This window comes from Lepus europaeus, chromosome 11 (genome assembly GCF_033115175.1).
Source record: "Lepus europaeus isolate LE1 chromosome 11, mLepTim1.pri, whole genome shotgun sequence".
NCBI classification, from domain to species: Eukaryota; Metazoa; Chordata; class Mammalia; order Lagomorpha; family Leporidae; genus Lepus; species Lepus europaeus.
In genome coordinates, this window is record NC_084837.1 from 73,808,759 (window position 1) to 73,834,697 (window position 25,939).

Below are 25,939 nucleotides of genomic sequence, written 5' to 3' on the forward strand. Positions count from 1 at the left end.
TTTGCAGAAAGAGAGAGAACCAGGAGTCCAACATTCCTAGTGATCAGCTACGTATTCAAATAAATGCAAATCAGTCCCGCTGATCTGGGCATGTCCGGCCTGCCAGGTGGAGTACTCCTTCCGGCCGGGGGCTGATCTGCAACCACCAGGGCTCGCTCTCCAGCCAGCTCAGGAGAGCACCAGCGAGCTCAGGGTGCCGGCTCTGCCTGTGCGTGAGGACACTCCCCCCAGGGACACGAACGTCCACTGGGGCCTTTGAGCTCCACAAGGGAGCCAAGGAGGAGCGTGGGGGATGCAGTGTGCTCCGCCCCAGCCTCCTCCAACACCCACCGCAGAACAGGTGCCCTGGCTCTGTGCCGCCTCCGCCTCTGTGCTCTCGGGGGAGTGAGAGCTGGTGGCGGCAAGAACGGCATATTTACAAGCCTACCCGCGGCTGCACGGCGGACGCACCTCCGTGATGGGATTGGACGCCAGCACCTTGTCCTCCACGTGCGCATTGCTGCCCGACTTGCTCACGGTGGCAAAGTAGCGCATGGCGTAGCGAGCAGACACCGTCTTCCCGGCGCCCGACTCCCCGCTCACGATGATCGACTGATTGCGGTTGTTTCTTGAGCAAACACACGAGAGGGGTCTGAACGTTAACTTCTTCCCCAGAAAAAAGCCATACAATATGCTCATCAGAAAACCTCGAACTACAGGAAGGGAACACTGGTTTCATGGCTCTAGGGATGGGGAACATCCGGCCCACAGGCTGTACAAGGCCTATGAGGCCATCTGGCCTGGCCCTGCCAAGGCACCTACAGGTGGGACTTGAAATCCAGTAGATCTATGGCAGGCTCATTTTCTTTTTTTAGATTTATCAATTTATTTGAGAGGCATTGTTACAGACAGAGAGAGGGAGAGAAGGAGAGAGGAAGAGAGGGAGGAAGGGAGTGAGGGAGGTAGAGAGAGAAAGGAAGAGAGGGAGAGGGAGAAGAAGAGGGAGGGAGGAAGGGAGAGAAGAGAGAGGGGGAGGGAGAGAGAGAGAGAGAGAGAGAGAGAGTCTTCCTTCTGCTGGTTTACTCTCCAAATGGCTGCAATGGCTGGAACTGGGCAGATCCAAAGCCAGGAGCCAGGACTTGGGCCATCTTCTGCTGCTTTCCCATGCCATAGCAGAGAGCTGGATCAGAAGTGGAGCAGCTGGGACTTGAACTGGCACCCATATGGGATGCTGGCACTGTAGGCAGCATCCTTACCATTACCCCATAGCACCTGCCCCAGGCTAATTTTCAATAGATAATTATATATGCCCCATAAAAGATGTGATAAATATCCAAATGGTCCTTGGTAGAAAGAAGATTCCCCACCCCTGACTAATCACTTCGGTGAATTTCCTTCTCCTCTTTTCTGCCTAGGTGATCATGTAGAACACACAGGTCTGTTTCCTGCTGTATCCTTTGTGCTGAGAGTCCCCTGGCTCAAGCCCAGGTTCCATGGCCTACTAGAAGGAGTCGGCCAGGAGTTGCACTCCTGTATCACAGTATCAGAAGGAAACAAGAGTGGAGTGGAGGAACAGGTGTCCATGCCCACAGGTCCTGTCCCAGTGCAGTCCCATGGGCCACACCTGATGGCCCCGGGAAACGCTGTGTGCCAGGCAGACTCACTAGGGACTTGGTGGCCCCGTCTGCCTGGCACAAACCAACATCACAGACTCCCAGAAGGCAGGCACGCAGCACAGAGGCGTTGTTACGCAGATTAGGTTTAGACGTGACAAGCCCCGTCATCAGTCAGCAAGTGATGGGGAGGCTGCTGGAGGCAGAGGCAGCCGTGGGCCAGCCTCACACGTGGGCCCCAGGCACAGCAGGCCCTGTGTCAGCTCCTTCCCGCACATCTCACTTCCAGCAAAGCGTTTTCAAGACACTATTCTGAGAGCAATTATCCAAACTGTGCTTGAGAACATATGCACTCTGCAAGCCAACACGCTCCTGTTACATAATCCAGGCGTTTAAAATAAGGCATGAAACTTCTCATAAGAGCATGAAAGTGGAGCCTTATGATTGCAGTTCTACAAATCTAGCACAGCTTACGTACCAGGCGCTAGGTGAACACACAAGTTCATAGTTAAGTTTCACAAAAATTCCATGACGTACACAAGGGGTACTTCAAAATGTTCATGGAAATAGAATTAAAAGATGTGTTTATTTTCATGCAAAAATTGAAATCTATGCAGGGTTTTTTTATATATTCTTTTTTTCCATGAAGGTTTTAAAGAGCCCTGGAAGATCTGTTTGACAGATGAATAAAACAGTGACTCAGAAAGGGAAAGGCTGCGTGGTTGCGCCAGGGCACAGAGCGCACAGCTGTCCACGTGAATGCTGGGGGGAACCTGAGAGACCGAGTTCTTGGTGCAGTCCTTTCATTTCACAAAGAGGAAATGTGCAGGTGCACAACGTGCCCAGTGTGGTGGAACAAGTGGGTAGCACAGGACTGCAGTTACTAACGCCAGCGTGTTCTGACTCCAAGTTTAGCCTCAAGCAAGTCCAACATGAACCTGGTACACAGCATAAACCACACTGTTCAGTTACATCCAGCTCCATTGTTGCGGTCACACCAAGAGCTCCAAGGGAAATACTGTCTCTTCTAGCTTGAACTTGGCACCACCTTCCAGGACCAACAAGTAGTAGATATCCTATCTAATCACAGAAGTTCTTGGGAAACCTGCAGGAGCCAGGGGAAAATCCTAGAGGTTTGGGTCACATAGGGTGAGAAGAAATGTGGTGCAGCAGAAACCGCTAATTGTCCACCCAACATCTACTCTCTCCTTCCTTCCCAGAGACCGTGCCCCAGTTGTTAGTTGATGCTAACAATATGCCGGACAGAAGACTACATATCCCAGCCTCCTTTGTGGCCAGGTGTGGTCATGTGAGTAGGTCCTGGCCAATGAGTTGCAAGCAGAAGCACTTTGTGGGGCTTCTGGGAAGTCTCCCTAACTTGGATGGGTGCATCCTTCCCTAGGTCACCCTGTCACTCGGCATGTGGAGGAGGTAGCCCAGCACGCACTAGGCCCTGAGGGTGAAGGTCCCACCCCAGGGAACAGGGGAGCTGCATGACTCTGGATCTCTGATGACTGGGAAGAGGTCCAGGGCAGCTGGAGACTGCCCATCAGACCCCTCTACAGCACAGAACCACACACCTGCTCCCTACTCAAGCCACCCTGAGGTCCCCAGATCATAAGCAGCAGAAGCAGGAATGAGCACTGAGTGTCCAGCTCACGGACCCTGCAGAGCTGGGGGAGACCAGGGCTGTGGTCTGCGTCCTGGGCCTCGGCTTCGCATCTGTGAAATGAGGGCAATGTTGGCTCGGCTGACGTCACAGGAGTGGTGCAAGACTCATAGGAGACCGTAGCCAGAAAAGTCCTCCCACAAACTATCTACGGATATGAGACGGTGTTTCTAGTCTCCTCACCTCACCGATAAGGACATCCAAAGGGGATGCTTGCAGGGACAATAAATTGTACTTGCAGTCAACAAATCTGACCACAAATTACGGCTCTGCCTTCTTGTTGCATGGCAACAGGCAGCTTCACCTGGGAGCTCAGTGGCCTGCCCAGGCCTCCGCATCCCAGGCTATTCTGAACAGACCTGAGGTGACATACAGGGACATGGCTACCATGCCTGGCTCCTGGAAGGCTTCTCATAAATTTTCCCTAGCAAAACAAGAACCCTTAGCAGCAGCCAAAACCCAAGTGGCGAAACAAGGATCAAACTCCCTGTCTCTTGCAGCCAAAACATGTTCGTCATTAGATTCACTTTCTTTGAAAAAACAAGACACTTAAACATCTCACAGTGGTGAATACACCAATCCTCCTCCAACCAACCACACAGCACAAGAAACGTCGGGAAGGAGCAAACCCCAGGAAACTCGGTCTCGGCAGGTCAGTCACAGGTGCAGTCAGTCTACTCAACAAGGCTCCCCCTCTTCTACGGAGCCCAGCCTCGGTCACCTCCCCTTCATGGCAGGAGTCCAGCAGGTGCACAGCACACTGGAAAACCCAGAAGCAGCAGGAAGCTACCTGGCCATCTGCTTGTACGCCTCTTCCGCCACAGCAAATATGTGTGGGTCCATGTCGCCCATGTTCTGCCCGCTGTAGGCGTGGATGATGGCGTCTCCATAGATGGGCAGCTGCTTGTAGGGGTTCATGGCCACCAAGATGATCCCTGGGCAGAGACAGCAGATGCAACTACTGGAGCCTCATGGTGCCCCACCTCTCCAGGTTCTGATGAAAAAAAATCACAGCTCTGCCACTTCCCAAACTTTCAGTGTGGCTCTGGTCAGATCACCTGCGGATCATCTACATCTCCAGGTTGCTCTGGTGGTGGGATGAGGGGACAAGTGGGAACACCCCCAAACCAAGAGGCCCTTTCTTGCCATTCATGGTCTAATTCATCTTAAAACCAATACCCCAAATCAGCAATACATGTATCAAACCCATGGAGAAACCCAAACGGGTGCTTCCTCCCATCTCCCTGACTCAGCAGGGCGATCACAGCTCTAATCCTAGCCTCTCCCCATCTGATGCTCCCTTGTAGAACGCAGAACCCGGCCCAGAGCGGCACCGGGGTGCCTGCGAGCCCTCCTCACCACTGTAGGTGTAAATGAGTTTGGACTCGGCAAAGCGGATCCTGAGGTTGTGGAGCACGGCGGGCTCGTGCAGATAGCTGAGGGCCGTGAGGTCGTTCTCGCCCACCAGGATGTCGGGATTGCGCAGCGGAGGCAGTGCTCCGGGATCGATGGGCTGATCCAGCTCCTGCGGACAGAGAGGAAATCAATGTTCCGGAAGTAAAAGGTTCTTGGTGCTGCTGCTGAACCGCTGTCCTTGTCCTACCCACCCTGCAGTGAGGTCACCGCAGACACTGAACAACAACTCATGTAAAGCAACAAGAAATCACTTTAGAAAAAATTCATTTGAAAGGCAGAGAGGGACAGCTATCGCCCATCCTCTGGCTCACTCCACAAACACCTGCAACAGCCGAGGCTAAGGCAGAGCCAGGCTGAAGTCAGGAGCCAGCAACTCAATCTGAGTCTCCCACATGGGTGGTAGGGACCCAACGGCTTGAGCCATCACCTGCTGCCTCCCAGGGTGTGCATTAGGAGGAAGCTGGAATCAGGTGCAGAGCAGGACCTCAAACCCAGGTGCTCTGAGATGGGATGCAAGCACCCCAAGTAGGCTTTACTGCTGCTCCAACAGCTGCTCTGAGAAAACTCTTCGAAGCTGACTCCTAAAGCAACAGAGGGTGGAAGCAAGGGAACCAGGGCGCTGGTGTGTGCCCCGAGGCGAGTCACCTTTCCTGAGCTTTACTTCTCAGCTGAAAAGGGACCCAGCCAGCTGCGGGGCCCTCAGAGCTCCCGCGGCCTCGATGAAGGGAACCATGTGGTAGGGATCTAAGCAGCGCACTCCCAGTCCTACCACACGGCTCTGCGTGCTTGTGGTTCGTGGGCATTGTGGCAGTGGGTTAGGCTGCCCCCTGGCGTGCCCATATGCCACACTGGAGTGCCAGTTTGGGTCCGGCTACTGCTCTTCTGATCCAGCTCCCTGAAAAAGGCATCCCAGGAGGCAGAGGAAGATGGCTTGGGTGCTTGGGTTCCTGCCACCCAAGTTGGAGAACCAGATGGAGAACCAGACTCCTGGCTTCAGCCTGGCCCAGCTGTAGGCATTTGGGGAGCGAGCCAGCAGATGGAAGATTGATCAATTGATCTACCTACCTACCTACCTTTCAAATAGGTAAAAATAAACACACAAACATTAGAAAATATAGATACTTGGGCCTTGGGCGTTTTCATTTCCCAACAGCACGCTGCTGCTGAAAGGACATGATGATCTCATGTCCCTTATAGCTTTAAGGTTGCCAAATCGCTGCTCCAAGTTGGCATGCTTGGTGACGAGAAGTACGTGCAGAAGCCCGTGGGAGGTGGCGTCCCTGTGAAAGGGCAGGTTGCCCTGGTCTACAGCTACCCACGCACGCAAGGGCTCGTGGCTCCCTGGGCTCGGCTGTCTGTTCCTATCCCTCTCAGCCTGGTGCAGGGTAAGTTTCCCAGGCTGACCCCTCTGTGCCACACGGAGCTGAGTGTCTTTGCCCATTTTCTATTGCTAACGACACAATTTCCAGGCTGGTAAAACTACAGAGAAAAGAGGTTTGGGGAGGCAGGGAGCCTAGGAGCTAAGATGCTGCATAGGATCCCCGTATCCCACAACAGAGTATCTGGTTCACTCCCAGTTCCAGTTTCCTGCCAGTGTGCTCCCTGCAAGGCAGCGGTGATGGCTCAAGTAATTGGTTTCCTGCTACCCATGTGGGAGACCCAGGTTGGGTCCCTGACTCCCAGCTTTGGCCTGGCCCAGCCCTGGCTATGGTGGGCATTTAGGGAGTGCACTAGCAGATGAGAGCACTGTCTTTCTGTTTACCACTCAAATAAAAAAAAAATTTTTAAAGAGATTTATCTGGGGTCACGACTGTGGTCCAAGCTGGAGGGGCTGCTTGTGGTGAAGGCCTTTTTGCTGGCAGATCCCAAGGTAGAGCCAAGCATCACGTGGTGAGTCTCATTAATCCACTCAGCACAGGGGATGGGCCAGCCCACGCCCGGGAGCAGGGCCCTGAGTCCCCGTGACAGGCTCCACCTGCTCCCTCCTCTTCCTGTCCTGGTATTTAGTCAGCACCTCGGCCTTCATTTGGATCCTGGTCCTGGACAGCACCCCAAGGTGAACCATCTGCTCCATCCAGGGCCACTGTGCAGAGCACGGCCCAGAGCTCACCACTGATGGTTTCATTCAGTTCTCCAAGCCACCCTCCACGGAGGACAGGACAATAGCAGTTAATGAGACAGGCGCAGAAAGATGGAGTTTTCTGTCCAGGATCACACAGGCCCCAGGGCCTCGCTCAGAAGCCTGAGCTCCTTCTCTTTGGTAATGCCTCTCTCAGTGTAGACGGGGCATTCATCTGTTGCTGGCTAGAGGCTGGTGCTGTGGCATAGCAGGTAAAGCTGCCGCCTGCAGTGCTGGCATCTCATATGGGTGCCGGTTCAAGTCCCGGCTGCTCCTCTTCCAATCCAGCTCTCTGCTATGGCCTGGGAAAGCAGTAAAAGACAGCCCAAGTCCTTGTGCCCCTGCACCCATGCGGGAGACCTGGAAGAAGCTCCTGGCTCCTGGCTTTGGATCTGCCCAGCTCTGGCCACTGCAGCCATTTCAGGAGTGAACCAGCAGAAGGAAGACCTCCCTCTCTCCCTGCATTTCAAATAAATTCTTTTAAAAAAATTAAAAAATGAAACATCTGTCACTGGCTGTCCTGCTCTGCTTAAGGGGAGCAGCAGGGCCACCCAGATGATGGGACACAGGTGCTCAGAGCAGCTCCTTCCCTGCTGTTACCTATGCCATTATACTGGGAGCGTGTCCCCAACCAGAACACTGTCAACTTGTACACTTTTATTTTGAGGATAAAGTCAAGCAAATGCTTCTCATACACAATTTTTCATTTTCTCGCAGTTTTTCTGTTTTAAATCGACTACCCCTCTTTCTGGTCCAGGCACTGGGTGTTAAGTTATGTGGGCGAGACACAGGGAGGGGGAGGGGCACGCAGTCTTTAGGGAAGGGGGAGAAAATGTGAAGAAGGCCAGATTGACAGGTGGAGGCAGAGGAGACACAGTGCAGGCTTTGTCCTTCGTGGTGGAAGCCGAGAGTTAAGCCACAGAGCGGTCTGGCTGCCTGCCACCTTACCTGCCTCTCCCCCCACACCCGGCAGGCTCAAGGCCAGGAACGCAGCCACCTGAAACCCTGCTGCTATCACTGACCACAAACCTCGGGGGCAGCTGCCGCCTTGAGCTCTTTTTCCCCAGAGGAAGCCACCTGATCCCTAATCAGAACCTTGACTGTGCTCAAACCGAGCAGCAAGGCCCCACTGCTGGCAAAGGGAAGCCCGAATGGCCACGGGAGCCTCCTCCTGCCTTCACACGTGCACCTGCCGCATCCTGCCTGGCCCGTAGCAACCCCATGTTGGCATGCTGTTATTTGATCCCTTCTGCATGCCAGGACTCGGGGGGCCTGTCACGGATGTAGCAGGTGGTGTGCCAGGATTTCAATCCTGACAGCCTGAGTCCAGCGGGCGTGCCCTAAGTCTGTCTCCCCACCCAGGATCTCATGACGTGTTTCCCAAATCCAGGCGGTCTGAAGAGAAATGCTGCGTCCGTTCTCTACAGAGACTGCCTGCCCTTCATGGTCCTCTGCTGTTCCCAGACCGTCTCTGGCATCCAGGGGGTGCCCAGATCCTCTGTCCGGTTCTGTGTCCCCTACCCGGTGCCAACAGGATGTCTCTGCAGCGGTGGCAGGAGATGCAAAGCCTTCCAAAGCTGCAGAGTGAGGGGTCTGGACACAGCCCCCATAGGCACAGGGGAAGCCCGGCACTGGCCTGGCCTGGCCCCACCAGCACTGCCAGGCTCCTCCTAAGGCCACACACAGCTGGGCCCTCCTGGAGGTTCCAGCCAACAAGTCTTCCCACATCACTGATTCCGTTCTCGGCTCCCAGTCCTTCCCTCACCCACCTGTCCCTTCCAATTTTCTGTCTCCCTCTTCTTGACACTTTTTCTCCTAGAAGCTTACACCTGGGGCTCAGACTGCTTCTCTGCAACGTTCTTATCTTTGCCCAGTCTCTTTGAGACCCACGAAGCCAAATCGACTCATTGCTTTGCAGCTTTCGCCAAACAATTCTGCAAGTGCAGCACACCCCCGGCTACTGCAGCTGGGCCCTCATTACCCAGAGAAGCCTGGCTGGGGCGGGCTGGGGGTGGGGGAATGGCACAAGTGCATCGGCGGGACCCCCCCCCCCCCAAGCCAGCCATCTGGAGGATGATGCTGGTGTCCCCTTGTGTGCATCTCCCCCAACACACACACCCCAGCTGCTGCTTCTACAAGGCTGCCACCACGGAGAGCGAGGACCCTCACCGTTCCATCCTCCAGCAGGAGGTGCAGGACTTTGTCACCAGCTCTGTAGTCCTTCGCAATCTCCGCGGACTTCCAAACTTCGTCAGGATCAGGAATCCAAACCCTGTTGTACTGACCGACAGGATAAGACACGCTTAATTTCTCAACAAGCTCAAGAGGGAACCACTGATCTTTAGATGGTTAAACATAGGAAGGCTTCTTTCCGTTCACTAGGTCAGTTCTTGTATAGGAATCCTTTCACCCATTGTTTGCAGACAATGGAGTCTTTAGTGCACCTGCAAGGTACCGGGTGAAGCTGCTTCATTTTGTAGGCAATGGAATCCCCAAAGTCCCCCAGATACGGTCGGAGCTGCACTGATCTAAAGCCAGGAGCCAGGAGATTCCTCTGGGTCTTCTGTGCGGGTGCAGAGGCCCAAGGACTTGGGCCATCCTCCACCGTTTTCCCAGCCCATAGCAGAGAGCTGAATCAGAAGTGGAGCAGCAGGGACTCAAACTGGCACCCCTATGGAATGCTGGCACTGCAGACCGGAGCTTTAACCTGCTGTGCCACAGCACCGGCCCCATATATTTTCTACAATTTTTTTTTTAAGATTTTATTTATTTATTTGAAAGTCAGAGAGTTACAGAGAAGAGAGACAGAGAGAGAGAGGTCTACAATTTATATATATTACTTTTATCATCAGAATAAATAGTACCCCTTAAAGGCAAATATTAAAATATATGTCTACAAAAATGCTTGTACATGAATATTCATAGTAACTTCATTCATAATGGTCCAAAATTAGAAACAGATTAGATATTCACTAATACAAGGATGAATTAAAAAAATAAATGAGGGGTGGGTGTTTGCCTCTGCTCTGTCTCTCTGTAACTCTGCATTTCAAATAAATAAAGAAATCTTTAAAAGGGGGGGGGGGTGGCGCCATGGCTTAGCTGGTAAAGCCGCCACCTGCAGTGCTGGCATCCCATATAGATGCTGGTTCAAGACCTGGCTGCTCCACTTCCAATCCAGCTCTTTGCTATGGCCTGGGAAAGCAGTGGAAGATGGCCCAAGTCCTTGAGACCCTTCATCCACGTGGGAGACGGGAAGAAGCTCCTGGCTCCTGGATTCGGATCAGCGCAGCTCCAGCCATTGCAGACAACTGGGGAGTGAACCAGTGGATGGAAGACCTCCCCCTCCAACCCCCCACCCCCACCTCTCTGTAACTTTGCATCTCAAATAAATAAATAAATCTTTTAAAAAAATAAAACACTTGCATCTCAAACTGGAGCTCCTGGGTTCAAGTTCCTGCTCTGCTTCTGACCCAGCTTCCTACTTAAATGGACCATGGGAGGGAGCAAATGATGGCTCAAGTGCTTGGGTCTGTGCTACCTATCTGGGAGACCTAGATGGAGTTTTGGGCTCCCAGCTTTGTCCTGGCCCAGTCCTGGCTGTTGCAGGCATTTGGAGAAACAACAGATGGGGAAGATCTCTCTCGATCTCTCTTCCCTCCCCGCCTTTCAAATAAATAAATGTTAATAAATTTCACAAATAAAACTGTGGTGTGCCCAAACAATGGAATGCCACTAGCCAACATAAAGGAGTGGACTGCTGATACAGCAGGAACATGGCTGAAGCTGCAAAGAAAGCGTTCTGAGCCGAAGAAGCCTCACCCAAGGGAGCACATACTGCCTGGGTCACTCTGCACCGAGTGCTGGGACAGGTGAAACCAACGTAAGGTCAGAGAAAATTCAGAACAGTGCTTGCCTCTTGGGGCAGGTGGGGCCCCAGGAAAGCCTCGGAGGTATGTTCCAGGGGTGATGGTCACATTCTCTATCTTGATAGGATTCAGGTTGCACTGTGCTAAACACTTTTCAAATCTCAGACAATGTAGACTTGAGACTCGTGCATTTCATTGTCTATAAACTTTACATCAAGAGCTAAACAAATACGGAAGTTTAGTGAAAAACATATACTGAAATATCTGGGAGGTGTCCTGATGACTACAATTTAAAAATATAAGATGGATTGAAAGCTGGAAAGAATACAGTGATGAACAAACAGGTGACACCACAAATGCGGTGAATGGCCGTGCTAGAGTCGAGGTGCAGGACAACGCTCACTGTCCAGCTTGAAAGGTGCTTCAAGTTTTCATATGAAGTTGTTGGAGGAAATAAAGAACGAGAATAAAACAAAGTTGAAGACACTGGCACGCAACTAGGACAACGTTGGAGCAGGGATATGTCTATTAATGAACACAAATTGCCTTGACTAACCAGGAAATAAAGGCCGTTGGGTGGACACCAGTCATGACCAGCACAACTTATTCATTTTCATCCTCAGTGGCAAGGAAAGAGAAGGAGCTTGCTGAACTGTGATACAGGATGGGTAACTTAGAGAGGGGAGAGGGGAGAGGGAGAGGGAGAGGGAGAGGGAGAGGGAGAGGGAGAGGGAGAGGGAGAGGGAGGGGGAGAGGGAGAGGGAGAGGGAGAGGGAGAGGGAGAGGGAGAGGGAGAGGGAGAGGGAGAGGGAGAGGGATATGACCTGGCAGGTGTTGACAAATCCTCCCATGCAGATAGGTGGACAAAGTCACACAAACACACAGACACACCTCTCAGACACACCCACGCCCACACACCCACACACATCCTTGTTGCCCAGGGCTACACATTTCCTACCCTGAGTCTGCCATGGAAAATGCACAGCTCAGATTGTGACGAAATGGAGTGGCCCAAATTACCAAGAACTGCCCACTGTAGACTCTCAGAGCTAAGCAGGTCCTCGGAGATGACCTACTCCGGATTGCTGGCCGACCCTCTGCAAAGCTGCAGAAAGCTTATTTCAAATGCAACGGGGGTGGCCCGCTGGGTGAAGCAGGCCTGAGATGTTCTGCTGGGGACTGGAGTGGAACTGCCTGAGGTCCCCCTACAGAAGCCTGGGGCTCTGAGATTTGGGCTGGCCGTATGGCGTAGCGGGTAAAGCCTTCGCCTGTGATGCTGGCATCCCATATGGGTGCTGGTTCATGTCCCAGCTGCTCCTCTTCCAATCCAGTTCCCCGCTGATGCCCTGTGAAAAGCATCGGAAGATGGCCCAGGTGCTTGGGCCTCTGCCACCCACATGGGAGATCCAGAAGAAGCTCCTGGCTCCTGCCTGGCCCAGTGCTGACCATTGTGGCCATCTGGGGAGTGAACCAGCAGATGGAAGATCTCTCTCTGTAACCCTTTCAAAATAAATAAATAAGTCTTTAAAAAAAAAAAAAAGTAAAAAGAGTACCAAACCAACAAATCCATTTGTTTCACTGGTACCCAATGTAAGCCCAGGGAGGGCAATTACTGGGCAAACCCCACACAGAGAGGTTCTCAAAGGCCCAGCCCGCAGCAGAGCCAGGGCCTAGCTTGACCTTGTCAGCCAGACCAAGTCTGGCCCTGAATGCAATCCTGAACTTGAAACTGACAGTCGCCATGCTATCCCTTCCACTGCTCTACCTTCGGTGCAGCTCAAACCAAACGCACTAAACGGCAGGTAGTGTCGGTGCACGGGGCTGCCCTGCCATTGGCCAATCTGCCAGGGTGAGGGTGAGTACCGCCCCTGGGCTCCGGGCAGCCCCCACCCCGCAGGTGGAGCCCTGCTGCTGAGGCCCAGCCTGCTGGGTAAACAGCACCAAGGTTTGCTCAGCTCCGCGAAGCTCCGCCCAGGCGGTGCCCGCCCCTCGCTCACATTCCTCTACCCACAAGGCAGCACTTGGCAGCCAGAGAAGGAAGGGCTGACCTGGTGGCCTGTAGACGGCTGACACCGTGCCCAGCGCTCTCCTGTGACCGCCCTGCGTGTGTGTGCACGCCTGTCCTCCCCGGGAGGCCTGGCCTGGGCTGCCACAGCGCTGAAGGAGCAGACAGGGCCACCTCCCAGGCCTTTTCCTGGGAGCCTGAGGCCAAGGCCAGAACCGCGGAGCCCCATCTCCCCCGACGTGCTCAGCAGGGAGAACAACGCCCTCTCACGTTGCCTGCCACGGAGATGGCCTGAGGACTTGTGTGGCATATAGCACAGTAGGCGGTGCCTTCCTAGAGCCTGGGGTGCCCACGCTTGAGGTCACATCACTCTTCCTCCTCCTCCACTCTGCTTGCAGACCCCTTCCCTGGCCTCCCTACCCCTCTCCCCTCCCAGAGGTCCCTTGCCGGCCTCTTCTCCGACCAGGCTATTTCTGGAGAGTTCCATCTTCTCCCACAGCTAACACAACGGCGCTGGCATCTGTACCCCTTTGGGATATGGATCCCAGATCTCAATACTGAACTCTAGACCACGCCTCCCATTGCCTCCCAGGTATCAGCCCCTCAATGGCCTGGGGTCCTCACAAATGCCAACGCCAAGTGATGATGACGTCTTCCCCTGGCCTTAGCCCTCTGCCCCTCATTTTAGAAAGTTGGGACAATGTTAGGCACCCTGACCACTTCCCCACACAACCGTGTAGTGCTCCCCTGGGGCTGGGGAGCTTACTTCCTAAACAGCTCTCCCCTGCCATGGCCCCAGCCAGCCTTGCGCCTCACCCACCAGCCTGAGCAATAGGTTTCCTGGAACTACCTCATCACACCTGATCGGAATCCCCATGGGGGGAGGAACTGGCAAGAAGCAAGCCTGGGAAGTCACCCCCAGAGATTCGCGTGAGCAGCCAGTCCTGGGGAGCCACCCTGGCAGCACTCTTCCTCCATAGGACTCACCTTCTTTCCTGCCCACTCTTGTGCCTGTGGTCTCCCCTAACTACTACCAGTTTCCAGAACCTGCCAAGCTTTTCCTTGGCTCTCTGCCAAGGAACTTCTGTTCCTTTTACCCCCGCCCCCGCCCATCGCCTCCGCAAACAGCTCTGAGCAGTCCAGAGTCAGTGCCACTCTGAGCTGCGACTCTGACATGCTGCCCTGCAGCCCAGGTGGCACTGGAGGCCCCCTCTTTACAGGTCTCAGAGCCCCTGCCACAGGTGTCCAGGTCACCTCCCCCTCACCCCCACACTTGAGCTTCCAGAGATGCACCTTTGTGGCCTGGAACCCAACATAATGACTTCCCATGGCTGGCGCTCCATAAACTTTGGTGAACAAAAATTCAAAGTCCCAGGTGTTCAGTTGAACTTGGTAATGGCTAAACTTGGTATTTTGTCTTTTTGTACTGTTTTACTCTTCTGAGCTATTTATACATGATACACTGGACAAATCTCATTTCCCAGAGTTGTTAATGATATACAGAGTCTAGGGGCCAGCACTGTGGTGCAGCAGGTAAAGCTGCCGCCTGCAGTGCCGGCATCCCATATGGGTGCTGGTTCAAGTCCTGGCTGTTCCACTTCCCATCCAGCTCCCTGCAACAGCCTGGGAAAGCAGTGGAAGATAGCCCAAGTCCTTGGGTCCCTGCACCCACGTGGGAGATCTGGAAGAAGCTCCTGGCTCCTGGATTCAGATCTGTTCAGCTCCAGCTGTTGCGGCCATTCAGGGAGCACACCAGTGGGTGGAAGACTTCTCCCTCTCTGCCTCTGCCTCTCTGTAACTCTGCCTTTCAAATAAAATAAATAGATCTTAAAAAAAAAGTCTAAGGCTGTACAGAATAGCCAAATGGGGGCCAGTGCTGCGGCCCAGTGGGTTGAGCCGCCGCATCTTGGCTGCTCCACTACTGATCCAGCTTCCTGCTAATGCTCCTGGGAAAGCATCCCGGGATGTTCCAAGTGCTTGGGCCCCTGCATCCATGTGGAAGACCCAGATGATGCTCTGGCTCCTGGCTGTTGAGGCTACCCGGGGGTGAACCAGCAGATGGAAGCTCGCTAGCTCGCTCTCGCGAGCGGTGTCTCTCTCTCTCTCTGTCGCTCCCTCTCTATAACTCTGCCTTTCAAATAAATAAATCTTAACAAAACAAAGAAACAGAAAAAGGATAGCCAAATGGAAAAAAAATCAGTCCACTGAACCTTGACCTTATTTTAGATAGGGACCCTGGGCTGCAGTCAAGACACTTCTCACCTCGCAGGTCTGAGCTTCTGCAGAACTTCTCTAAGGGCATTAGTGAGTTCCTCATACAAAGCCAGAGCATCGGACAGCTGAATGATATAATTAGCAATCAGTGGCTAACAGTTATAATCTGAGTCTTTGAGTAATGCACAAGGTCTCTAGGAGCCAGAGTTCGATTCTGCACCACCCCGATTCTTGGCTTTCACCTCTATCTTAGATGAAAAGCAGAACAGAACACATGTCTATAAAGTAAGTAGAGGAAAGAATTAATGAGCAGAAGATGGCCAAGATGGAAAGCTGCAGAAACCATGGGCACTGAATGATAAGATGGGGAACTTCATAGAGATAAATGTAGTCCAGTGTTTAGGAACCAAAAATCAACGACATTGTAACAGCATCACTATAAAAAAACAACTAACTGCATTAAGCACTGTGAGGTACCATGCTAAGGATCTTCTTTTTTTTTTTTTTTTTTTTTTTTAAATTTATTTGACAGGTAGAGTTGTAGAAAGAGAGACAGAGAGAAAGGTCTTCCTTCCATTGGTTAACTCCCCAAATGGCTGCTACGGCCGGCGTGCTGCGCCGATCCGAAGCCAGGAGCCAGGCGCTTCTCCTGGTCTCCCATGCGGGTGCAGGGCCCAAGCACCTGGGCCATCCTCCACTGCCCCCCCGGGCCACAGCAGAGAGCTGGACTGGAAGAGGAGCAACTGGGATTAGAACCCAGCGCCCATATGGGATGCTGGCGCCGCAGGCGGAGGGTTAACCAAGTGAGCCATGGCGCCGGCCCCATGCTAAGGGTCTTCTACAGATTGTTCAGTCCTCACAGTGGCCTTCCGTACTGGTAAATGCACTTTACAGGTGTGGAACCTCAGAGAGCCTACAGGACTCGGTCCGTGTTACCCAGTTAGTAAGTGGCAGAACCACAACTTAACCTGAGCCACCACACATAGTAGCTTCCAGGGCCAGAGCAGGTACCAGCACTGCTCAAAACACACCAAACACTAACCCAGTGCTGGGGGGCAGTGAGGGACATGCAGGTCCACAGGTCTATGGCTGGGCAGACCAGATCTAGAAGACAGTGCCACTAAGATAGACATCAGGATATAGCACTCCATCCAAAAAGACCCAGGGCTGGAAGGATGCTGTCGGAGACAGAGTTGTTGCAGCCCAACCTGCCCCTCATTCTCAGCAGGTCCAGCCCTCCTGGCTTCCTTCCTCCTAAATATCTCCACACCTCCTAGCCCTGCCTCCATAGCCTCAGTCCCCCACTCCACTGAGGTTAACCCACGCCAGGTGCTTTTCTGACATGCTGGTTCATTCCCATCGGCCCTTTAGCTCATGACAATGTCTGGTCTCCCCTCTCCCCTCACGTTCCACTGAGGCGCGAAGGGCCTCTGAGCAGCTCAATCCAGTGTCCCTTCCTCTGCCTTCACTCCCTGGCCTCTCTCAGCCGGCAGCACAGCTGGGTGTGCAGTCTTTACTGATGCATGCAGTCTTTCCCCCTTTGCATGCACACTGTCCCAGGCTTGTGATCACACAGCACATGCAACTCCTGTGCCCCCATTGTCCAACCTAACAGAAGCTTTTCTCCATGTTGTCATCAACTCTTCAAAAACACCACGTTTAATAGCTTCGTGCTATTCATTCATGTGGGTCTTCTATAATTTACTTTGCTCTACCACTCTTGTTGCTGGTTCCATTTACTATAGAGAACAGTGGGATACATCAGCAGGTGTCAGGGGAGGTAGCTAGGCAGTGGAAGGACACCCCAGGAGTCTGTGTGAGGGGTCAAGGTCAGACCCCTGAAGAGGAGGAAGATGATCAAGGCGGTGAAACCAAGTTGGTGGTAGTGGGAGGTTATTAACAACACAGTCCTGGAGCCAACACTTCTAGGTGACCTTAGGTAATGTACTAGACCTGTGCGGTAACAGCATCTCCCACGGAGCCCTGTATCTGGATTAAAGGAGAGAAGGCAAAGTTCTGAGGCTGGCATCTGGTAGTTCAGTGTTACCCAGAGACTACAAGATAAAAATCATCACCAGGACACTCCTTTTCTACTGCACTCATACTCGCATCAGTCCCGGCTGGTATGGAGCCCACAGTGGTCTCTGTTCTCTGCAAGGTCTCGGTCAGTGGGGAGCACAGGGAGTTAATGAGCCACTGCAGACAGAAGAAATGCCGTATGCCAGGGCGCGGCGTACATACTGGTGGTGGTGGGGGGAGGTACTACACTGGCCTGGGCCGAGCAGTGAGTGACAGGGCCAGAGCTGCTGAGGAGGGAAACAGAACGGCCAGGCCGGTTTTGCTCGGAGAGCTTTCTCCTGGTAGAAGTGCTGCTCTGGCCGGCGCCGTGGCTCAATAGGCTAATCCTCCACCTGCGGCGCCGGCACACCGGGTTCTAGTCCCAGTCGGGGTGCCAGAGTCTGTCCTGGTTGCCCCCCTTCCAGGCCAGCTCTCTGCTGTGGCCAGGGAGTGCAGTGGAGGATAACCCAAGTCCTTGGGCCCTGTACCCCATGGGAGACCAGGATAAGCACCTGGCTCCTGCCTTTGGTTCAGTGCGGTGCACCGGCCGCAGCGTGCCAACCGCGGCAGCCATTGGAGGGTAAACCAACGGCAAAGGAAGACCTTTCTCTCACTCTCTCTCACTGTCCACTCTGCCTGTCAAAGAAAAAAAAAAAGAAGAAGTGCTGCTCTGGACACTTGTAAGCCATGTTGCTAGGTAACTGGGGCAACAGCTACTGCCACTGTTGGTGAGCCTGCCCCCTGCAGCCCCACTCCCCTTGGGTGGCTGGCTCTCCTCTCTCTCTCCCTTCCCCGGCCCCCTGCCTCCTCTCATTCCCTGATCACACAGGTCTCCCCCACCCCATGTCCTGTCCTTGGCCTTGCCATCTCCTCTCGTCCTTGGCGACGCTCTCAGTGCCTTGGCTTCAATGGCCACTGCTGGCCCAAGACTCCTATCCCTGACCCCGCCCATCCTCTAAAGCACCCACCATCTGCCACCTCTTCCCCCTCCCAGGGCACCTCACCGGGGAGCCCCCTCTCCACTTCAACAACCCTGCAGGCACAAAACTTGCTTCCTGACTTCCTAAGAAAGATTCCTCTTCTGAGTCTCCCCCCTTGGCCACCAATCAGACCTAACCTGCACGTCACCCCCGGCCGGTCCTCTCTTGCACCTCGCCCCTGAGTCCAGCTGCCCATTCTTCCCTGCCCCCACCCTCACGTCCAGCAGTGCAGCTCCAGCTGTCTCCCAGACACTTGGGAGGACCGAGAAGGCAGGTGCCTGGCCCCAGCCTCTGTTCCCCGCGGTCCTGAGGGCACCGCTGGCCTCCTCCACTTCCCCAGTGCTGAGCCAGCTCCTGCTGCCCCGCTCCACTCTGGCTGCTCAGCTCCACCACCTGCCAGGTGCCCCCGACCCTCTTGGCCTCAGCAGATGGAAGTTCCGGACACTTCTCACTCATCAGACACCTCAAGAGGCAAGACTGTCACTTCAAGAACCCTGGGGCGGGTATTGTAGCTTGGCAGTTAGAAAGCCACATCTCTTACTGGAGTGGCTGGTTCGAGTCCACTTCTGATGCAGCCTTCTGCTACTGTGCACCCCAGGAGGCAGCAGATGCTGGGTCAATGACCTGAGGCCCTGCCACCCCAAGCGGGAGACCCAGATTGTACCTGACTCAGCCCAGGCTGCTGGCAGGCACTTGGGAAGTGAACTAGTGGATAGACGATCTCTCTCTCTCTCTCTCTCTCTCTCTCTTTCTCTCTTTCTCTCTTTCTCTCCCTTTCAAATAAAGGCAAACAAATTCATTAAATTTTTAAAATCAGAATTTCTAACCTCCCCCAGAGCTTCCCCTTTCAGTAAGTGCTACACGTTTTATGGAGGGTAACATGCCTGTCTTCAAAGGCTGCTGCGGGAACAGAGCGTAGGCAGGGGCCAGGCAGGTAACAGCCATGTGGAGGGGGTGGGTACAGCTGGCACGCAGGAGCGGACTCCCGTGTGGGGATCCCAGAATGCACGCGCCCCCTCTGCCACTGCCTCACTCCCATGCTGCAGGGTCAGTGTTTGCCTCTGGGTGAGAAATGGGCTTCAGGTTGTTCTAAAACATCCTGTGACTATGAGCACCCCAGGGTGTTAAACATCCCCAAGGGTCCCCATTCACAAACTCTGACCCAGGCAATCAGCTAGACTGGGAGCTGGGGGGGGGGGGTGGTATCAGGGGAGCAAAGGAGTGGGTTTGGACCTTGCATGAGTAACAGAATTAAAGAGCAAGAGCTCTTTAATAAACAGGCAGGCAGCTTCACAGGTTATTCCCACCTCTGTGACCCACAAATGGGGGAAGTGGTAGCCTAGGGACACGAGTGTCCCCTGGAGCCAAGACTGGTAGAGACAGCCACCAAGTCTCCGGTCTCTGGGAGTCTCTGTCCACCCAAGTCGGCCTCTGGAAAACTCCTCCGTATTAGTGTTTCTACACTGTGCCTCATACCTGCTGGGCATCCATCAGTACTAGAGGTTTGAGGCACTTGATGACAGGGATGCTCACACCTTTGTATTTTGGCCTCAGAAAAAACCTTTTACATAAAATAGGTTAGTCATCAATTTTCTCTGTCTTCCCAAGTTTCTGCAGAGTGGTTTTACTCAAGAAGTTTCTCAACCTCTAGTAGACAGAAGACTTCAAAAAAGCACTGTTGGCGAGTTGATGGGGATATCAGATACCACACTGTCACTGGTAAAGATTTTCTAGAACAGGACTGGGGTAACCCAAACACTGCCCACTCCGAACCTGAGTTGATGGCGAGGCCTGGAGAGGAAAGTGCTGTTGCCAGGTAAGCAGAGTAGAGGAGGAAAGTTTGTTTAAACCACTGAAACCTAATCCCCTACAGCCATCTTGTCCACCTGCAGCGAAGGTGCCTTGTGGAGTTGGAAGCCCGGGCAGGTGGAGGGAAAGGGCTGATTTCTCTTCTCCACGACCTGAGTGCCAGGAAGGCTACATTCTCCAGCTGGGGCGGAGGGGGTGCTTCATGGCTGTCGGAATGAATTTTTTTTTCCCGCGAACACACTGACGCCTTCACCCTAGCTGCTCACAAAATCCCCCAAGCCCACCGCTGGGGTTTCTGGGCGCAGTGTGGACACGCTGCCCTTCCCAGGTAAGGGAAGATGACGTTTCTGAGGGCTTCTCGGAGCCAGGGTGTGTGGAAGGTGCTTAATAAACTGTTAAACACCATGGACACGTCAAGTGAGGAGCCAGGGGGAGGTGGCTGACGTCAGGACCCCCGGGCCGCTCCCCTCCGTGAGCGTGCGGCCCTGGCAGCGACAGCGACCACCATCAGGACCAGAGGGGTGCACCTGCAGGCGCTGCGAAGCCCCAGCTCTCCACACCGCGCCCTGACTATGCGGCCACAGCTGTTCAAGCGGCTCCCAGCATATCAGAACGATCACAGATGCTGGTGTTCGCCCGCGGCTGGGCGGTCCACGTCCGCGTGGGCAGCTCTGATTGGTGGTGGGGGAGGAAAGGGTCGAGGTGCCGCGGTCGCAGGAGGTGCGGAGGCAGGCGCGACCCCCCGGTGCCCAGAGGCTTCCCTGGGGCTTCGCTGCTCCGAGGGGCGCCTTCCACACGGGCAGAGGCCGGATCACGCCTCAGTCTTCAGAGGGCGATGATGGCCCGTGCCCCCCGAGACCCCACGGCCCCTCCGCGCCCCGCTGTGCGCGCCCGGCCGCCCTTCCCACGCCAGGTGTACAGGTGTGGCCCGGGCGCCAGGGACAGTCAGCGTCAGCGCCGGGCCAGCGTCCAGCCCGCGTGCCCTCCCGACCCTCCTACCTGCGTGTACAGCTCGGCCACCGCCATGGGCCCGGGACGCGGCGGAGCCCCACGGCCGCGAGGGGGCGAGGCTCGGGGGCTGCGCCTGCGGCTCTGCAGGACGCGGTTGGCTCGGGCCCCGCAATCAGCGCCAGGCCTTCTTGCCCAGGAGTTTGCGGCGTCCCAGGGCTCCCTGGCCCGAGGGCTGGCGGCGAGGGGAGGGGACAAGCCGCGGGATTGGTCCTGCCCAGCCTTGCGCGGCCACTCCGCGCTGCCGTTGGCCGGGGCGGGGGCTGCGGCGCGCAAAGCGGGTCCACCTGGCGGGGCAAGGCTGGCGCCCTCGGGACGCTGCCTCCCCGGCAGGTAACAGGTGTGTATCCGGAGGCGTTCCCGGCCAGAGCGGAGTGGGGGTTGAGCTGTCTTGGGTCGCAGCCTGCTTCCTGCCGGGAGCGGAGGGAACCGACTACTATTAGAACTTTTATGAGTTCTGCAAGGTGGCTGTTTTCAAAATCAAATCGAAAAATGAGCAATGGTTCTTTTATGTCAGTGTTTTCTAGGCCAAAAATAGGAGAAAAAGTTACAATATCAATGAAAATATTAAAGGTCGAGAGATACCAACCAAACACAGTTGCCTTCTGTGGGGACAATGTTTACATTTCTGTTGCAGGACTTAAAAGAGGGCTGAACAAATGGCGAGATGTGTCATTTTTATGGCTGGGGATAGTCAATATTGTAAAGGTGCCAGTTTTACCCAAATTAATACAGAAGCCTAACACACGGGACTTGTGGGTAATAATTTTATATGTTACATGGATTTGAAGTTTGGGTATTAGCAAGCCATTCTCAAAGAAGAGAGATTTGCTCTAGCTAGACTAAGGGCTATGCTAAAGCTGCAGTCATTCAAACAGTCTGATAAGCACATGAGATCCGACAAAGGAATATTGGGGCCATCGCCGTGGTGTAGCAGAAATAAAAATGCAAAAAGAATAACCCACCCCGGTGGAATCCACAGGGCCCTACCTCCTAAGGTAGCCCTGCTCACTCGACTCGGAAAGAAAAGATTGCTTCACAGTTGAGCTCATTATATGAAAATAAATAAATAAAAGCATTGCATGGCAAACATTACATCCGGGGGAAAAAATAAAAACAAAAACAAAACACCAGATGGGCCCATGAGGAAAACTTAAAGTAAAACCAGGAACATATTAGGAAAAAAATGAGGGAAGCTATTCTTTAACAGGTTGAATGATAGTGATTCCTATGTTTTAAAAACTAGGGTAAATCAGTTAAAGAAAAGGTAAAAAGTCCAGCTGTAAAACTGAGAACAGAAATCCTGGTTCTTCCCCCACGGGGAATCTCGGGACAGGTTAGCCTCCAGAGAGATTTCCACTTAGGAGCAAGAAGAGAATTATACATGGAAACACAACGAGGCAGGACGTCATACTCATCGGGTTGGCAAAATTATTGAGATTGTGTGGTATCCAATGCTGCCTAGGATGTGAGTAAAGCGAACCATTTTTGCTCACACAGCTGGTGGGAATTATAGGATATTGTCATTGGAGAGAGTGATTTGGGAATATTTAGTGAAAAGGGACAGAAAACTTCTCATAGAGTCACTCAAAGACACAGCTAAGCCAGTGTTTCCACAACATGATTACACACCAAGGAGACAGAAACACTTACATATCCGTGATCAGGGGAACAACTGCATAAACCAGCAGGTACATACAGTGTGAAACTCCACCGCTGCTTGTAGGCACGGTCTGCTTCTTCAACTAACAGACGTAAAAAGCAGTGTTGAATAAATGTCTAGCAGGAGTGTTTATATGTATTTAAAAACTCACACAACTGCAGTAGGAGATACTGTTCATGGATACAGGTGCATATAAATAAAGCTGTGAGTGATCACAAAGTCATTCATGAAATATGTAGGAGTAGTTATCTATGGGGTGGAGGGAAATGGAATTGGAGATAAAAAAATAAAAATGTACATAACAGTGTTGCACGAATCAAATAGCGACGGGTACCCCAGATGTAGAGGCTGATCTGACGTGGTACACCAGTTATCCAAATAGTTGCATAAAGAAAAAGAAAAAGCCATAGGTGGATGGCACTGTTGTTTGGATGCTCAGTGTTAAGAAGGAATCTCTGCTGTGTAAAAATTCATTTTGAGGGAGAGAGAGAGAGAGAGAGAGAGATTGATTTCATCTGGTGATGAAATATTATTCCCCAAATACTGGCTAAGCCCGGCCAAAGGCAGTAATCAGAAATTCAATCCAGGTCTCCTCCATGGAGACTCAAGTATTGGACCTTTACCTGGTGCCTCCTAAAGTGCGCATTTTGGGAGCGGAGCCAGCATGCAAACCCAGGCACTCCAACATGAGATGTAGGGATCCCAACTGGCAGTTTAACCTGCAGGCCAGTGCCCACTCCTAGCTGAATTTTATTTTTACCTTGCATAAAGTTTTTTAATCAAAGAACAACTTTAGATATAGAAAAGCATAGAAATAATAAGTGTACAGGTCAATGTATTCTCATTCATAAAACATGTCAGCATATCCCAGTAAAACAACAGATCCCAACATAGAAGATTACCAACATCCCCAAATTTGCCTATCTCTTCAAGTCACTGCCCCTCAGAGATAACCCTGTTTTGACTTCTTTCACCACAGATTAATGTTACCTGCTCTGGATGCTTTAAATAAATGAATTCACGTGTGTAACCCCATCACATTTGACTTTTAATTATTTTTATTTGTAAGGCAGAAAGAGGGAGAGGAGGAGCTAGAGAGAGAAGGTGAGGGAGAGGAAGACACAGAGAGGGGGAGGAAAAAGTGCTCTTGTCTGCTAGTTCACTCCCTAAATGATCACAACAGCCAGGTCTGGGCTGGGGCGGAATCCAGGAGCCAGGAATGCAATCCACATCTCCCATGTGGGGGTCCCGAACTCAGCCCCTGAGCCGTCATTTGCTGCCTATGAGGGTCTGCATTGGCAAGGAGCTGGAGTCAAGAGCCAGAGCCAGGAACCGAACCCAGATACTCTGACTTGCGATGTAGACAACCCAACTGCTAGGCTAAATGCCTGCCTGTGCACTTGATTCTTTTAACACTCTGTTCTTTTGTTGCATGCAGCTGTAGTTTGACATCTTTGTATAGTATTCCATGTTCTTCAGTTAACTCATTCTCCTATTTCTTTCTTTCTTTCTTTCTTTTTTTTCTTTTTTTTTTTTTTTTTTTGGACAGGCAGAGTGGATAGTGAGAGAGAGAGACAGAGAGAAAGGTCTTCCTTTTTGCCGCTGGTTCACCCTCCAATGGCCGATGCGGCTGGCGCATCACGCTGATCTGAAGCCAGGAGCCAGGTGCTTCTCCTGGTCTCCCATACGGGTGCAGGGCCCAAGGACTTGGGCCATCCTCCACTGCCTTCCCGGGCCATCGCAGAGAGCTGGCCTGGAAGAGGGGCAACCAGGATAGAATCCGGTGCCCTGACTGGGACTAGAACCCCGTGTGCCGGCGCCACAAGGCGGAGGATTAGCCTGTTAAGCCACGGCGCCGGCCTCATTCTCCTATTAACATATACTTGCTTAGTTTCAGTTTGAAGAATGCTGCTCAGAACATTTTTATCTGAGTCTTCCCATGCAAAACTACAATTGTGCTCTGGATCCATGGGTTCCACAGCCACAGAATTAATCACAGATGGAAAAAAAGTTTTAAAAAAGTTGTGTGTGTATTGAACGAGTACAGACCTTTCTTGTCATTATTCCTTAAACAATGCAGTGTAACAACTATGTACATCATATTGGGCGTTATACATAACTCAGGGATGATTCAAAGTACACAAGAGATTGTGTGTAGGTTCTATGCAAACACGTCATTTCATATGCAGGACCTGAGCATGCATGGATTTTGTATGGGCAGTGGTCCTGGATCCAATCCCTTGCAGACACCAAGGACTAACTCTATGTGTATTTCTGTTGGTTACTCACCAGGAGCAGAATTGCAGGCTCATTTGCATACAAAGCCCAGCTTCAGTAGATATTGCCAAAGCATTTTGTAAAATCAATGCCCGCATGTGTACAACATGGGAGTTCCTGTGGCTTAATATCCCAACCACCACTTGATAGTGGCAGCCGAAAAAATTGTAGCCTTTTTGAGAGTGTTGTGGTATCTCACTTTTGTTCCAATTCGCATTTCCAGGATGCCTGTGTATTGGCCACTTTGGTGTTCTCTTTTGTGAAATGTCCACTGGAACTGCCATTGAAGCAGATTTCCCATCAGCTGCTGCTGGCTGCCTCTGAATCCAACTCCCGAGCTTAGCAGGGTCCCCCTCCCTTGGCTTTTCCGCCTCATGAAAATAAACAACACTCATCTGTTCTTCACTTCCAAAGTGTGGCTGTCACTCCTCTGCTCTTTCGTTTTTTCCTTGTGAGTTTATTATAATCTTCTGGAGTTCCAGGAGGAAGAGCAGGTAAATACATATACCATCTTTTAAAAAAATATATTGTATAGCTTGGTCACAAATTCCTTGCAAGCATTTCCCTCCAGTGTGTGGGTAGCCCTTTTGTTCTCTTCATAATGTATTTTACAGTGCAAAAGTTTAAATTTTGATGAAGTTCAGTTTATCAGTATTTTTTCTTGTGTGACTCATGCTTTTGGTGTTGTACTTAAGAAATTTTTGCCTAGCTTAAGATCAGCAAGAGTCTCTTCTAGAAGTTTTATAGTTTTGGCTCTTACGTTTAGGACTGTCATCCATTTTTGCATGTGCTATTAAGGTAATAATCTTTATTAAACTTTTTTTCCTTTTGACTATTTTATTTATTTGAAAGGCAGAATAACAGAGAGAGAAAGAGAGAAGTTTTATATCTGCTGGTTCACTCCCCAAATGGCAGCAATGGCCAGGGCTGAGATAAGCTGAAGCCAGGAGCCAGGAGCCAGGAATTCCATCCTGGTTTCCTACATGGGTGCAAGGCTCCAAGTACTGGGCCATCTTCCACGGCTTTCCCATGCATATTAGCAGGGAGCTGGATCAGAAGTGAAGCAGCCAGGACTTGAACCAGTGCTCCAATGTGGGATATGGGCATCAGAAGCGGAAGCTTAACCCACTGTGCCACAATGCTGGCCCAATTAAACTTTTTCTACATAGGGATATTGAATTATCCCAGCATCATTTATGGAAAAGACTCTTTTTCTCCATTGAGTTGTCTTGGCAATCTGGTCAAAACTCAACTGGCCAT

At 52.3% G+C, this 25,939-nt stretch overlaps 1 protein-coding gene across 1 annotated transcript in view; it reads right to left on the bottom strand.

The window, feature by feature from the left end:
• MYO5C (myosin VC) overlaps window positions 1-20,779 on the bottom strand; it is a 96,074-nt gene extending 75,295 nt beyond the window's left edge. Inside the window, exons 1-5 of the mRNA XM_062204777.1 lie at window positions 20,731-20,779; window positions 8,966-9,076; window positions 4,621-4,786; window positions 4,052-4,196; window positions 451-607 (exon numbers count right to left, since the gene is read on the bottom strand). Coding sequence (XP_062060761.1) covers window positions 451-607; window positions 4,052-4,196; window positions 4,621-4,786; window positions 8,966-9,076; window positions 20,731-20,757 — 606 coding nt within the window. The 5' untranslated portion in view covers window positions 20,758-20,779. The remainder of the gene's footprint in view (window positions 1-450; window positions 608-4,051; window positions 4,197-4,620; window positions 4,787-8,965; window positions 9,077-20,730) is intronic.
• Between the last annotated feature and the right edge of the window lie 5,160 nt (window positions 20,780-25,939).